Source organism: Podarcis raffonei, chromosome 18 (assembly GCF_027172205.1).
Source record: "Podarcis raffonei isolate rPodRaf1 chromosome 18, rPodRaf1.pri, whole genome shotgun sequence".
NCBI lineage: Eukaryota > Metazoa > Chordata > Lepidosauria > Squamata > Lacertidae > Podarcis > Podarcis raffonei.
In genome coordinates, this window is record NC_070619.1 from 2,900,382 (window position 1) to 2,915,221 (window position 14,840).

Genomic DNA, 14,840 nt, shown 5'->3' on the forward strand with positions numbered 1-14,840 from the left:
GGCGCTGGACCTCAGCGTCCGGGCAGAATGATGGGGGTGGAGACGCTCCTTCAGGTATACTGGACCGAGGCCGTTTAGGGCTTTAAAGGTCAGCACCAACACTTTGAATTGTGCTCGGAAACGTACTGGGAGGCAATGTAGGTCTTTCAAGACCGGTGTTATATGGTCTCGGCAGCCGCCCCCAGTCACCAGTCTAGCTGCCGCATTCTGGATTAGTTGTAGTTTCCGAGTCACCTTCAAAGGTAGCCCCACGTAGAGCGCATTGCAGTAGTCCAAGCGGGAGATAACCAGAGCATGCACCACTCTGGCGAGACAGTCCGCAGGCAGATAGGGTCTCAGCCTACGTACCAGATGGAGCTGGTAAACAGCTGCCCTGGACACAGATTTGACCTGTGCCTCCATGGACAGCTGTGATTCCAAAATGACTCCCAAGTTTGGGAAACCCTGCCGTAGACAGTCCTGAGCTTGAGGGACCCAATAGTCTGACTGGGTCTAAGGCCCCTTCCTGTGTTCTCGTGATCCAGGTACATCAGCATCTTGGTGGAGCTGACCCGCCTGGAGGGGACCCGCCACGGCCACCTCATTGCTTCCCAGATGCTTGACGTGGCCATTCGCGTCAAGGCCATCCGCAAGTTCGCCGTCTCCCAGATGGCCATGCTGTTGGACAACGCCCACCTCCTGGCCAGCAACACCCAGCGCAACGGGATCTGTGAGGTCTTGTATGCCGCAGCCTGGATCTGCGGGGAGTTCTCTGAGTAAGTTCCCAGCTGCCTGGTGGCATCTCTCACACAGGGGCTCCCAAGCGGTAGCCTGCAGACAACCAGTGGGCCTGCATGATGGAGTCAAGAGAGCGACAGGTTCCCCAGCCCTTTTCTAAGAAGCAGTGTTCACTATGAGATGCTTGAGATGGAGGAGTGTCTCTATTGAGAAGAGGCATTCTCTCCTCAGTGGGGGATGCCTCCTCTTAGACCAGGGATGGGGAACATCTGTCAGGGCCCTCCCAGATGTTGCTAGTCTCCAACAACCAACATAGCCAGTTGCCAACACCTGTAAAGACATGGTGCTGGTATCACCTGTGTGGGGAGGCAGTTCCTTGCCCTTGGGGCCACCACCACAAAGGCTGTCTCACGAACCACCAGGGAGGCCTCGCAACTGGGAGAGGGCCGAGTTCTCCCCTTGCTCCCTCTTGTGGTTTCCTCACTTTCCCTCCTGGAAGGAGGATTTGGGACACCCCGCCTCTAAGCACCTTCTCCCCCACCTCCTCCTCCTCCTCAGGCACCTCGAGGAGCCTCACCAGACTCTGGAAGCCATGCTGCGGCCCAAGGTCACCACGCTGCCCGGCCACATCCAGGCTGTGTACGTCCAAAACATGGTGAAATTGTACGCCGCAATCCTGCAGCAGAAGGAGCAGGCTGGCGAGAAGGAGGTGGCGCAGGAGGCGACGCAGATGATGATTGAGCGCCTGCCGCAATTCGTGCAGAGTGCGGACCTCGAGGTCCAGGAAAGGGTAAGCAAAAATCCTCCCAAGATCCCATCTCTCTCTCTCTTTTTACATTATTATTTTCTATGGAATTTCTAAAATTTCACAGACTTCAAATCGAATAATTGCATCGATTCATAAATTGTCTTCCCACCCCCAACTTCACAGTGTTTCTGTTCAAAGCTTTTTCCTTTTTGCTCAAATTAAAGTTTTCACAATAAAATAAGATCATATCTAGAACAAATGAAGTCAGAAATATTGAAAAGGAAAGAGAAAACGCAGCCCTTTTCATACCCTTTTCTACTGTGATATATCAAACTCTCATCTATTGCAGAATCCCACTAATACAATTACTGTATGTTTTTCTGCTGCTGCTGCTGCTCCTATCTAGAATCCTGCCCACAATTTCATTTGACTACAATACTTTTTCAAATAGTGCAAGAAAGGCCTCCATTCTTCTGTAAAAGGCTCATCATTTAGATCTCTTAATATTGCTATCAGTTTTGCCATTTCTGCATAGCTTATTAATTTTAAAAACCACTCTTCCTTCATTGGAACCTTTTCTTCTATTCATTTCTATGCAAATAATATTCTAGATGTTGTTGTCACATATGTAAATAGTTTGGTCATCTTCAAAATGTCTGTCCCTATTATGCCTATAAGAAAAGCTTCTGATCTTAGGGAACAATCCATTTAAATATCATCTTCATTTCACTGTATATCATTTCCCAATAGCCTTTAACTTTTTTGCATGTCCACCACATATGAAAGAATGACCCTTCTGTCTACTTACCGTTCCCAGCACTTACCTGGCACATTTTTATACATTTTGGCTCATTTATTTGACATTAGGTACCACCTGCACAACATTTTAACCCTCTGGCTAAAATCAGTGTTTCCCAAACTTGGGTCTCCAGTTGTTTTCAGACCAGAATTCCCACCATTCCCGACCGCTGGTCTTGCTAGCTAGGAATGATGGGAGTTGTAGTCCAAAACCAGCCAGAGACCCAAGTCTGGGAAACACTGGGCTAAATCAACGAGAGTCTCCCTCTCTCTTTTTCTCTCTTAACTTTAATAAATTTCTTTCCTCTCGTCAGGCCTCTTGCATCCTCCAGCTCATGAAATACATCCACAAGCTTCAGATCAAAGAGGTCCCCGTAGCCGAGGAAGTGATCGCCTTGTTCGCTGGGGAGCTCAACCCCGTCGCCCCCAAAGCCCAAAAGAAAGTGCCCATTCCAGAAGGGTAAGATTCTCTCCGCCCGGGTGACGGCATTGGATCCCGGGGTTCTGGGCCTGCAGCCTCACCTGTCTCCCAGCCAGGCTGAGAGGAGTGAGATCAGGGGAAGGCAGAGCAAAGGGGTCTTAGAAAGGGCAAGGAGGGACCGTGCGATTTCTGTGTTCGCAGCAGGGTCAGAACTGCCGCAGTGCACTGTGCATGGGGCTGCCTTTTAAGGTGGTCCAGAAACCATGTTTGGTTCCAAGCAGGTGGGGGGGGAGTCTTTTGAACCTGGGTGCTGCATTCTCTCATGGAGAAGTCGTGGGGAGGAGCAGAGGAAAAGGAAAGGGACAGTGATAGGGGGGCGCAACAGATGCAATTCTTACCTTTTGTACAGTAGGTTACATTCCAGTTGCACAAAAGGCAGAGGTTCTTACATTCCCCTCTCACTGCCTCCATAAACACCTCTCTGTTCCCCATTCAGCTGAGCAAAGAGGCACATTAACCACTCAAGGAAACATCCCAGCTATCCAAAAGCGCTTCAGGAGGGTGCAGAGTAGCCCTGTGGGAGGGTCCTGAGTAGGGCTGGATGATATATCGTCCAAAACCGTTTTGAAGTCTGTATCGTGATAGCAGTTCTGACATTTTTGACCCAGCAATAGACAGTGGTACCTCGGGTTAAGTACTTAATTCGTTCTGGAGGTCTGTTCTTAACCTGAAACACCACTTTAGCTAATGCCGCCATGCTGCTGGAGCACGATTTCTGTTCTCATCCTGAAGCAAGGTTCTTAACCTGAGGTACTATTTCTGGGTTAGCAGAGTCTGTAACCTGAAGCATATGTAACCCGAGGTACCACTGTACTGTTTAGCTGGTGATATAGTTTGACATTGAAAACCAGATATCGCCCAGCCTTGAGTTTCCGCAGCCCCGAACTGGAGAAATGATAATGTTGACTTGAGACTGGGTGTGATGATGGTGATTTGCCCACCCTTCACTCCAAGAACCCAAAGCAGGTTGCAACAATTAAGAAAATCACTCAAAACAACCTGAAATCACAGAAATAAGATGGAGTCATAGAATCATAGACTTGGAAAAGACCACAGGTGTCATCTGGTCCAACCCCCTGCAGTGCAAGAATCTTTGCCCAACATGGGGCTTGAACCCGTGGCCCTGAGATTTAAGAGTCTATTCTGTTGACAAGAAGCTACAGTGGTGCCTCACAAGACAAAATTAATTCCTTCTGCAAGTTTTGTCGTTTTGCGATTTTTTCCGTCTTGCGAAGCACGGTTTCGGAAAAGTTTTGGAAAAGCTTCAAAAATCACCAAAGTCTTCAAAGACCTCAAAAAAGGCTACCACACCGTGTGCTATGAGTTGCTCCTCGAAGTCAAGTCGCAACTGTATTAACGGTGTTAAGAAAAAGGAAAACTTGCAAGACGTTTCCATCTTGCGAAGCAAGCCCATAGGGAAAATCGTCTTGCGAAGCAGCTCAAAAAACCCTTTCGTCTTGCGGGTTTTCCATCTTGCGAGGCATTCGTCTTGCGAGGTACCACTGTATATTAATCTAACTAGAATTAGTAACTTTTTGAGTAATCAGTAGCAAGGGCAGCTTGGTAGTGATGCAGAGGCTCTCTCCCTTTCCCAGCTTGGACCTTGACGCTTGGATCAACGAGCCTCCCTCGGACAGCGAGTCTGAGGACGAGAAGCCCCGGACCATCTTCCATGAGGAGGAACAGAGGCACACAAGGCACCGGCAGCCTGAAATGGACGAGGAGGAACTGAAGAGGGTAGGCTGGCTGCAGAAGGTCATAGGGTGAAAGAACTGTAGAGTTGGAAGGGACCAGGCCAACCCCCTGCAATGCAGGAATTTATTATGCCCGTCATGTAGGCATTGGGCCCCTCTGGCTCACATGAGAAGCCAGCACTTTTAAGTGGGCCCGGAAACTGATTGGCAGCCAGTGCAGTTGGGCCAGGAGCAATGCAATGTGCTCAAACTGTTTTGTCCCAGCAAGCAACCTGGCCTCTGAATCCTGCACCACGTAAGCTGACGTTTCCGCACTGTCTTCAGAGGCAACCCCACATATAACATTCTGCAGTAATCTAACCTGGAAGTTCCCAGAGCCTAGACAAGTCTGGATAGAGGCACATCTGGGCCCCCAGCCAAAGCTGGTGTGGAGCAGGGTTGGGGAGGCCATTTGGATTCTCCTTTTTTAAATAAAAGAAGCGAAGAAAAATGTTCCAATAATCCTCAATTGAAACCCACCGCCATGCCCCTTGTCTCTCCCTTAAGCGCCGAGAAGTCCGGAAGCAAGAACAAGCGAACAACCCATTCTACATCAAAAGTTCTCCTTCCCCACAGAAGGTAAGCCTGCCTGGTAGTCGCAAGGGTGCTGGTGGGCCCCTCTCTTAATGGCAGGGATCCTGCTGTTGCTTTTGGTAAGCCACACGGGGGCAATGTTGGCACATGACTCCTCTTGTTTCCACACCTGATCTTCTTCCCTCCACCCCCACCTTGTCCAGAGGTACCAAGATAGCCCCGGCGTCGAGCACATACCTGTGGTGCAAATTGACCTCTCCGTTCCTCTGAAAGTTCCTGGTAAGAGTTCTGCCAGTTTCCCAGCATTCCACACCAATGAACGGGGCCCGGTGGGTGGAGCTATGCAGATGAGCAGCCTTGATTCTCAGCGCTTCCAAATCATGTTTTCTGTGCCCTGGTCTCTGTTTCCCACTTCAGATGCTGGGATCCTGAAAGGGCTAGTACACCTGGCTTCCATTTCTCCAGCTGCTGAAGTTGGAATAGCCACACAAAGAGGGCATGGCTGCCTTTTAAAGTCCATTAGTTTCAATGGGTCTACTCTGAGTAAAAACATTAAGCATTGAAGTTTTCCCAATAGGGGCCTGCCTTCAGGTGTCTTCTGAAAGTTGTGTAGTTCTTAATCTCCTTGACATATGAAAGGAGGACGTTCCACAGGGAGGGCACCACCACCAAGAAGGCCCTCTGCCTGGTTCCCTGTAACCTCACAATGAAGGAACCGCCAGAAGGCCCTCAGAGCCTGGACCTCAGTGTCTGGACTGGGTGTTGAGGGTGGAGACGCTCCTTCAGGTATACTGGGTCAAGGCTGTTGACGGCTTTAAATGTCAACACCAACACTTTGAATTGTGCTTGGAAACACACTGGGAGCCAGGATTGGTGTTATATGGTCCCAGTCACCAGTCTGGCTGCTGCATTCTGGATTAGTTGTCGTTTCCAAGTCACCTTCAAAAGTTGCTCCACGGAGAGTGCATTGCAGTAGTCCAAGCGGGACCAGAGCGTGCACCACTCTGGCGAGACGGTGCACAGGCAGGGAGGGTCTCAGGTGGAGCTGGTAGACAGCCGCCCTGGATGCAGAATTGACCATGGACAGTGGTGAGTCCAAAATGACTCCCAGGCTGCGTACCTTGGCCAGCATTTCCTTTCAAGGCTGGTGCTCAGCCCACTGCCCCTCTTGAGAACTTGCTCTGTCCCTCCCCGCCCATCAACGCAGGCTTGCCGGTTTCTGACCAGTATGTGAAGCTGGAAGAGGAGCGTCGGCACCAGCAGAAGCTGGAGAAGGACAAGAAGAAGAAGAAGCAGAAGAAACAGGAGAAGGAGAAGCGGGGAAAGCACCACCGGCGCCACAACTCGCTGCACACCGAGAGCGACGAGGACATTGCGCCCGCACAACATGTGGACATCATCACGGAGGAGATGCCAGAAGTAAGCCCTGGTGGGAGGGCCACTATGGGGACAGGTGGCTGGACTGTAGAAGGGCCCCCTTTGGCCAGATGCAGCAGGCAGATTCTTACATTCTTAATCTGGCAAATGAAATCCTGCTGCAGCAGTACAGTAGCACAGTCGTTACAGTGGTACCTCGCAAGACGAATGCCTCGCAAGACGGAAAACTCGCAAGAAGAAAGAGTTTTCCGTTTTTCGAGGTGCTTCGCCAGACGAATTTCCCTATGGGCTTGCTTCGCAAGAAGAAAGCCCATAGGGAAATCTCTGGGGACCTCTTTTAAAATGCTGGCGGTTGGGAGCAAAGACTTTCGCCCACCGCCGGCCTTCAGAAGAGGTCCTGGACCTCTTCTGAAGGCTGGCGGGGGGCAAAAGTCTTTGCTCCCGACCGCCTGCCTTCCCGGGATAGCGGAGAAGCGCAGTGCGTTTCTCCGCTATCCCGGACGGCTTTTGAAGGCAGGCGGGGGGGAGCAAAGACTTTCACCCGCCGCCGGCCTTCAGAAGAGGTCCTGGACCTCTTCTGAAGGCCGGCGGGGGGCAAAAGTCTTTGCTCCCCCCCCGGCTGCCTTCCCGGGACAGCGGAGACTTCTCCGCTGTCCCGGGGGCTTTTAAAATGCTGGCAGGCGGCAGCAAAGCCCTCCTGTCCCCGGAGCTTGCGGGGCGGGAGGTGGGGAGAAGGGCTTTTCTTCCCACCGCCAGCCTTCAGAACAGCCTTCTGAAGGCTGGCGGTGGGAAGAAAAGCCCTTGTCCCCCCCCCCCAGCCTTCAGAAGAGGTCAGGGGACAGACTGTCCCCGGACCTGGTCTGAAGGCGGTTTCCATAGGAACGCATTGATTGATTTTCAGTGCATTCCTATGGGAAACCGTGCTTCGCAAGACGAAAAACTCGCAAGAAGAAAAAACTTGCAGAACGAATTAATTTCGACTTGCGAGGTACCACTGTATCTCTTGGTTCAGGGTGGTAGGAACATATTTCTGACTTTGAAAAAATTATGTCGCTGTGGCAATGGAGGGTAAGTCACCAGACCCCCTTTCCCCCGCCCTTGGAGGTCAGCACCTCTTTGACCCTCTGCTCTTTTGGCTTTTTTCCCAGAATGCTCTGCCCAGCGACGAGGATGACAAGGACCCCAACGACCCCTACAAGGCCCTGGACATTGACCTTGACAAGTAAGGAAAAAGCTGGGCTGACGTTCTTCTGCTTTCCTGGCTAGCGTTAAACCTTTCTGACGTCAGCTGAGGCCTGTTGCTTTGCTGCTCTTCTGTGGGATAATAATAATAATAATAATAATAATAATAATAATAATAATAATTATTTTTCTTTATACCCCACCCTTCCCGGTTCAGAAAACCGGGCTCAGGGCGGCTAACAACACATTTAAAAGACTTAATTGATGCAACAAAAAACAGCATCCGAGTGCAAGGATCCTTTGGCCAGCCAGGCATTTTGCTGAACTACAACTCCCATCACCCCCAGTCATCGGCCATGCTTGTGGAGGCTGGTGGGAGTTTTAGTTCAGCAATGCCTGGAGGGCCATAGTTTCCCTACTTTTGGCTGTAGTTCAGCAATATTTCATTCATTTGTTTCAGGTGTTTAGGTGGAGAGATGGAGATGGCTTAATACAGTGGTGCCTCGCAAGACGAAATTAATTCGTTCCGCAAGTTTTTTCTTCTTGCGAGTTTTTCGTCTTGCGAAGCACGGTTTCCCATAGGAATGCATTGAAAATCAATCAATGCGTTCCTATGGAGACCGTCCGGGGACAGAGGGGAAGCGCCGCGCGCCTTCCCCTCTGTCCCCGGACCTGTTTAAAGCAAGGGGCGGCGGGGAGAAGATTGCTTCTCCCCGTTGCCTGCCCCGCAATCTCCGGGGAGAGAGGGGAAGGCGCGCGCGTCTTCCCCTCTGTCCCCTCTTTTGAAGCAAGGGGCGGAGGGGAGAAGATCGCTTCTCCCCGTTGCCGCCCCTTGGTTCAAAAGGGGTCCGGGGACAGAGGGGAAGGCGCGCTGCGCTTCCCCGCTATCCCCGGAGCTTGCGGGGCAAGCTTCGTTTTGCGAAGCAAGCCCATAGGGAAATGCGTCTTGCGAAGCGGCTAAGAAAACGAAAAACTCCTTCGTCTAGCGAGTTTTTCGTCTTCCGAGGCGTTCGTCTTGCGGGGTACCACTGTATTCAGATTTCTAAGCCTTGCGCATGAATTGTGGGTGTTGTCGTTTTTTAAAAAAGAAAAGCATTACCGAGAATGAGAACAATTCAAATATAGTCCACTTGCGAGTATGGCAAGCCCTCCTATATGTCACATGCGACCTCTGGGGTGAGCGTGGTTTGGGACGGGCAATGACCTTGTGGGCCAGATTAGACCCAGGGGTCACAGGTCCTCCCCCCCAGTCTTCACCTTGTGGGCTTAGCTTAGTTTAGGAGGTGAAGCCATCGATTTGGACACTTCCACTGCGTCTTTTAAAAGGCTAGGTTTGCTCCTCAGGTTCTTCCAGCTCTTCTGTTTGTATGTCCTGTGAGGCATCACCAGAATTATTTTGCATTTCTCACTCTCTGTCTCTTTCCCTCCTGCTTCTTCCATTCGCACAGTTGCTGTATTCTGTCGTCATGTGTATTTTATTTTATTTTTTTCCTGTCTCCCTCTCTTTCTCTCTGTCTTTCACACACAGTCTGGTTTCAGGGAAATCGGCGAGGTAAGCGCTCCCTTCTCCCTCTCTTTCTCTCTCTCCCCAGTGTATGGGAAGTTGTTCTTTTCATTATCTATTAAATTTGCATACTGCCCCTTTATCCATAGATCTCAGGGCAGTTCACAACATAAAATTACAATGCAAAAACCACAAGTTGGCTGCTCCCTTCCTGACGTCGTAAAACCCCGACACGGCCAAGAGAGCTGCTGACCCAGCCACCCCACCCCAAATTGCAGCAGAAAAAATAGACTCTCCGTATTTTGAGAGTCTAGCGGGGAAAATCAATTCTCTCTCTCTCTTCTGCCTGCATAGACCTAAATTTGCATGTTTGTGGCCTGGAACAAAAGAAACTTTTTAAAAAATCCTAGTGTTCACTAAAGCAACTTACAAAATAAAAAACATGCAGTATGCAAAACTGAAAATCCCAGAACAGCATTTATGGTGCAAAGGCCTCCTGGAATAAACCTGTTTCAGCCTTGCATCTGGTGCCTGCCTGATTTCTAGTGGCGGGGAGTTCCATGCTCTGAATGGCGTTTGGTCGCTTGCTTGCCTGGAGCCAATCTTCCGTTCGCCATAGGCGACCAGGAAAGCAGCCGTATGCAATCCACCTCGCTGTTAACCTGTTGTAGTGCTCCTGAAACTTATTCCAGGACAGCCTTCCGCAGCCCAGGTGCCCTTCAGATGTTCTGGAATTTCCGCCATCACGACTCCCCAACAGCCGCAGCCAGCATGGGGGCTGCTGGGACTTGTGGTCCAGGGCCGCTGGAGGGCACCAGAAAGGCAAAGACTAGTGTCGGGGAACTTCTGGTCGCCCTCAGGCCGTTTCAGAGGGTTCATTCAGCGGTGTAGCTGTGTGCTATGCATGAGAGAGTGTGTGGTGTTAATTCTGGCCTTGCAATGGGCACCATATTACCGGCCCTGCTAGAATCTTGCTTTTGGGTTGGAAAACAGGAGGCTGGATCTCGAGATGGTGTTTTTTGCAGCCTGAGTTGAATTTGTATATTTATTTACCCTTCACCTGAAGATCACAAGGCAGTTCACGGCATATAAAAGCAAAAAGAGATGCAAAAATGCAAACGAAACGCATAATTAAAAGCAAACAAACCTCCCCTGTTCTTCCTTCCCACTAAAAAGGCCTTTGGCGGACAGCGAGAAGCTTCCGGTGCAGAAACACAGGAACGCCGACGACCTCAAGTCGCCCCAGGAGGCGGAAGTGCTCTCCGCAGAGAAGAAGAGCAAGCGACCGAAGAAGAAGGAGAAGAAGCACAAAGAGAAGGAGCGGGAGAAAGAGAAGAGGAAGGAGAGGGAGAGGAAGATCGAGGAGGAGGTGGAGGAGGAGCAAGAGGAAGAGGAGAAGAAGGTAAGACACCCACACACCTGTGCTCTCCTAGAGTCCGTTCAGAGCAGGGACGGGGAGCCCCGTGGAGGGTCCAGCCATTGCACTCTGATTCCCAGCACCCAGGTCTGATGGGAGTTATAGTTCAGCTGCTGCATTCCAGCAGGGCTCATCAGTCGCAGATGATACTGGGAGTTATAGTTCGAAAGCACCCAGAAATGGGCACGGGGTTTGCTGTTTTCATACACACTTCGTGTATCGGGGTGGAGTGGTGGTGGTGATTATTATTATTATTATTAGTTGTAAGATTTAAATATGTTGTAAAAGAAAGTGCACTACAGGTAACCCACAGTCCTTTTTCGCTCCCCTTCTCTCTCATTCCAGCAGGAAGACATGGACTTCTGGCTTTCTGACGGTCCGCCGCCTGCAGCTGCTACGGAAGCAAAGGTTAATCTCCATTGCAGAGCTCCGAAATGATGTGTGTGTGCGTGTGCGTGCAAGTGTTGCAAACTCAGATATATACCGTATTATTCGCCCTATAGGGCGCACCGGCCCATAGGGCGCACCTAGTTTTTTTGGGGGGGGGGATTATTTCCCCCCCAGGCGTGGAGCTGGGGCAGGGGATGCCCGAGCTTCCCCCAACCCCAGCCCTCAGAACAGGCTGCTATCCGCAAGCCTAGGGAGCCCGGCAGGAACTTCCACTGGGCTCCCAAGGCTTGCGGATATCTGCCCGAAGCCCGGGGTGTGCTCCGCTGCGCTCCCCGGGTTTCAGGCTGCAGGCTGCTGTCCGCAAGCCTTGGGAGCCCGGCGGAAACTCCCACGGGCTCCCAAAGCTTGCGGATAGCTTCCTGAAGCCAGGAGAGCAAGAGGGGTCGGTGCGCACCGCCCCCTCTCGCTCTCCAGGCTTCAGCCAAAGCCTGCATTCGCCCCATAGGGCGCACAAACATTTCCCCTTCATTTTTGGAGGGGGAAAAGTGCGTTCTATAGGGCGAAAAATACGGTACGTATTTTTCGCTCCGTAAGACACACTTTATTCCTTCTAAAAAGTAAGGGGAAATGTCTGTGCATCTTATGGAGCGAATGTGTGGTCAATCGCTGGCTCCCTTTCCAGCCCCGGCCCTTTGCCCAGGCCTCCATTGTTGAATGTTCTGCAGACTGAGACTGTTTGTTTCCCCAGCGACATGTGACTGGCTGATTAGATGATTTGTCTGGAAATTGTAGAAAGGGCTCCCTTTCCTTTCCTAAGGAAGCTGCAGAACTTTGAGCTGAACCCCATAAAAACAGGATTTTTTTTTCCCTTTGCAAAGTAATATCAACAACTTTGAGCTGATCCTCCAAAAAGGGGGCTTTTCCCCTTTGCAAAAGAAGCTGCACAACTGTGAGCTGATCCCAAAAAAACACACCAGGGCTTTCCCCCTTTCCTCCTCTAAAAACTAGGCGTGTCTTATAGAGCGAAAAATACAGTAAGCCCAGGCTCCAAAGGACTCCTTAAACCAGTGGTTTTCAACCAGTGCACTGTGGCACCCTGGGGTGCACTGGATGTTGGTCAGGGGTGCTGCAGGCAACAATGGCCTCTGTCCCTCTTTCTTTCCTTCCTTCCTTCCCTCCCTCCTCTGATGCCCTCTTGCGTCTTCCTCCCAAAGTCTTGCATGGCTGTTCATTGCAGCAGCCCCGGCTACAGGCTCCCTAGGCAAATGGTGCCTCTGGGGCTGGTCAGGGGGTGCTTCCCAGGCCCCTGTGGGGCAGTGTGAGGAGACACCTCTCTTTGGGGCAGGCAGCTCAGAAACCAAGGGCAGCAACTGCCCAGAAGACTCCCAAGGAGAGGGGAGAAGAGAGGAAGCTGAGGGAACACTCCACAAAGGAGGGTGTTCGAAAAAAGGGTGAGAAAGAATGGAGTTGGTCAAAAAGCTGTGGACTCAAAAAGGTTGAAAACAGCTGGTTTAGGCGAAGACCTTGGAACTTGTTACTCCCATGTTTTCTCTCCTCGCCCCCGGTATCTTAGCGATAAGACTGGGATATAAGGTATCAGGCAGTATCTTAAGATCTCCTGGAGCCATGTTGTTAAGGGCCTTGTAAATTAACGCAAGAACCCTGAGCCTGGCCTGGTAAACAGGCAGCCAGTGGGCTTGGGGGAGGGGTGCAAGCAGGGAGCTGCCCACAGTTTCAGGGCATGAGCCATTGTAAAGTAAGACCCCTCCTTGCCCCTCCGGGAGAGCTGTCCCTTAGTCCCTTGGCTTGCTTTTTGAGCATTTTCCACCAGACGTCAATGAGATAAACTAGAACTTTTAGAAGACATCTGAAGGTGGCCCTGTATGGGGAAGTTTTTAATGTTTGATGTCTAACTGTGTTTTAATTTGTTGAAAGCTGCCCCAGAGTGGCTGGGGCAACCCAGCCAGATGGGCAGGGTATAAATAATTTCAATCTTGCCGCCTCCCTTTAGAGCCCTTCTGAGCCGAGCGTGAATCTCGCAGGGGCTGGGGAGCCAGTGGGGGCCCAGAAGGAAGTGCGAGAAGAAGAGCTGGAGGAGGAAGAGGAAGGAAAGGTGAGTGGCCAAGTCCCTGTCCCTGAATGCCAAAAAGGGGGGGGAGCAGGGGGGTTGTGAGTCGGCTTCTTTTATTGTTTACTTGAATATTTGCGCCCCGTGCTTTCATATGATATGTCAAGGCAGCTTGCAATATGGAATACAATATAACCGATCGTCCAGTCTGGACACAGAGGGCCAGCTCCAAGGGCCTTCTGGCAGTCTCCCCCCCCCCTTTGAGAAGTGAAGTTACAGAAAACCAGGCAGAGGGCCTTCTTGGTGGTGGCGCCTGCCCTGTGGAACGCCCTCCCGTCAGATGTCAGGGAGATAAACAACTACACAACTTGAAAGACACCTGAAAGCAGCCCCATATAGGGAAGTTTTTAGTCTTCAGTGTTTTATTGTGTTTTTAATGTTTTGTTGGTAGCTGCCCAGCGTGGTAGGGGAGCATATAAATAATATGATTATCATTTGTTATTATTAATTAAAAAGCACAATAAGACAGCAGCAGATGTTGCTTGGTTAAGGAGAAACATCCGTAGTGCGAAGCGCCTGTCCCAAAAGCGGTTTTTGAGAGACTTTGGAAGGAAGGCTGGGGCAGTTCCCTCTATGGGCAGGGAGTTGCACAGGGCAGGGCCTGGCGGAGATCGCCAAGGTTCACACCTTGGCTTTTAATGGGCGATATGGGAGGAAGGTGTCTTACCCCTGGATTTCCCCCTGGCGCAGTCAAAGTCCTCCAAGCACAAGAAGAAGAAGCACAAGAAAGAGGAGAAGTCCAAGGATAAGAAGTCGAAAAAACACCAGGGCAACAGTGGAGAGGAGCTCCCTGCAGAATCGGTGCAGAACGGGACGCTGGAGGATGAACCGTTACCGGTGAGCAAGGGTCTTATAATTGCCTCTTTGTGGTTTTTTTTCTGGCTATTATTATTAACTTGTTTTTTATTGGTATTTTAAATGAATATTTTAGGCCATCTGGCAAACCACTTGAGAGGTCTTCTGCAGGATTTCCCAAACTCAGGTCTCCAGCTGTTTGGGGACTACAACTCCCATCATCCCTAGCTAGCAGGACACCAGTGGTTAGGATGATGGGAATTGTAGTCCCAAAACCAGCTGGAGACCCAAGTTTGGGAAACACTCCTGTACAGAGATTTCTTTTAATCATAGCCAGTGTTGGTCCTGCCCAGAGTAGACCCACGGAAATTGATAGGCATTACTAACTTCTCTTAATTTCAGTGGGTTTACCCCAAGCAGAACTTTATATATATTTATTGCGTTTATAACCTTCCCTTTTTCTATAACGAACTCAAGGTGGCCTACATTTAGTCCGTTCAAAAACCCTGCGAGGTACCGTATTTTTCGCTCTATAGGACGCACTTTTTCCCTCCTAAAAAGCAAGGGAAAATGTGTGTGCGTCCTATGGAGCGAATGCAGGGGGGAGGCAGGCGGGAAAAGCCCCCAAGAGCTGCACACAAGCTCCGCATCAGTCCCTTCTCCCACCTTGTAGAAAAGCCCACAGGAGCCACGCACCCTTTAAAGAGCGCACGGCTTCTGCAGGTTTCGCAGGAGGTGGGGGAATTCCCCTACCTCCCGCAAAAGCAGGAAGAAGGTCTGGGAGAAGCGCACAGGCTGCCTGCAGCCTGTCCGCTGCTCCCAGAGCTGGGGGGGGGTGTCATATTTTTTTCCTTGATTTCCCCCTCTGAAAACTAGGTGCGCCCTATGGTGCGAAAAATACGGTAGTTTAGGCTGAGAGTGAGTGACTCGCCCAAGGCCACCCAGACAGCTTCTTAGCTGAGTGGGGATTCGAACCTGGTCTCCCAAGTCCTCTTCCGGCACTCTAACCACGCTGCCTCTCCACACATAGTTGGCC

General features: G+C 50.8%; 1 protein-coding gene across 2 annotated transcripts in view; it reads left to right on the forward strand.

The window, feature by feature from the left end:
* AP3D1 (adaptor related protein complex 3 subunit delta 1) overlaps nt 1–14,840 on the forward strand; it is a 47,523-nt gene that overhangs the window by 26,103 nt on the left and 6,580 nt on the right. The window contains exons 8-20 of one of the 2 annotated variants that reach the window (XM_053372477.1): nt 525–755; nt 1,276–1,507; nt 2,578–2,723; nt 4,340–4,481; nt 4,985–5,056; nt 5,215–5,290; nt 6,219–6,430; nt 7,537–7,610; nt 9,099–9,122; nt 10,251–10,476; nt 10,837–10,899; nt 12,893–12,994; nt 13,700–13,846. In XM_053372477.1, coding sequence (XP_053228452.1) covers nt 525–755; nt 1,276–1,507; nt 2,578–2,723; nt 4,340–4,481; nt 4,985–5,056; nt 5,215–5,290; nt 6,219–6,430; nt 7,537–7,610; nt 9,099–9,122; nt 10,251–10,476; nt 10,837–10,899; nt 12,893–12,994; nt 13,700–13,846 — 1,747 coding nt within the window. The remainder of the gene's footprint in view (nt 1–524; nt 756–1,275; nt 1,508–2,577; nt 2,724–4,339; nt 4,482–4,984; nt 5,057–5,214; nt 5,291–6,218; nt 6,431–7,536; nt 7,611–9,098; nt 9,123–10,250; nt 10,477–10,836; nt 10,900–12,892; nt 12,995–13,699; nt 13,847–14,840) is intronic. The other variant, XM_053372478.1, reaches the window with a different exon arrangement.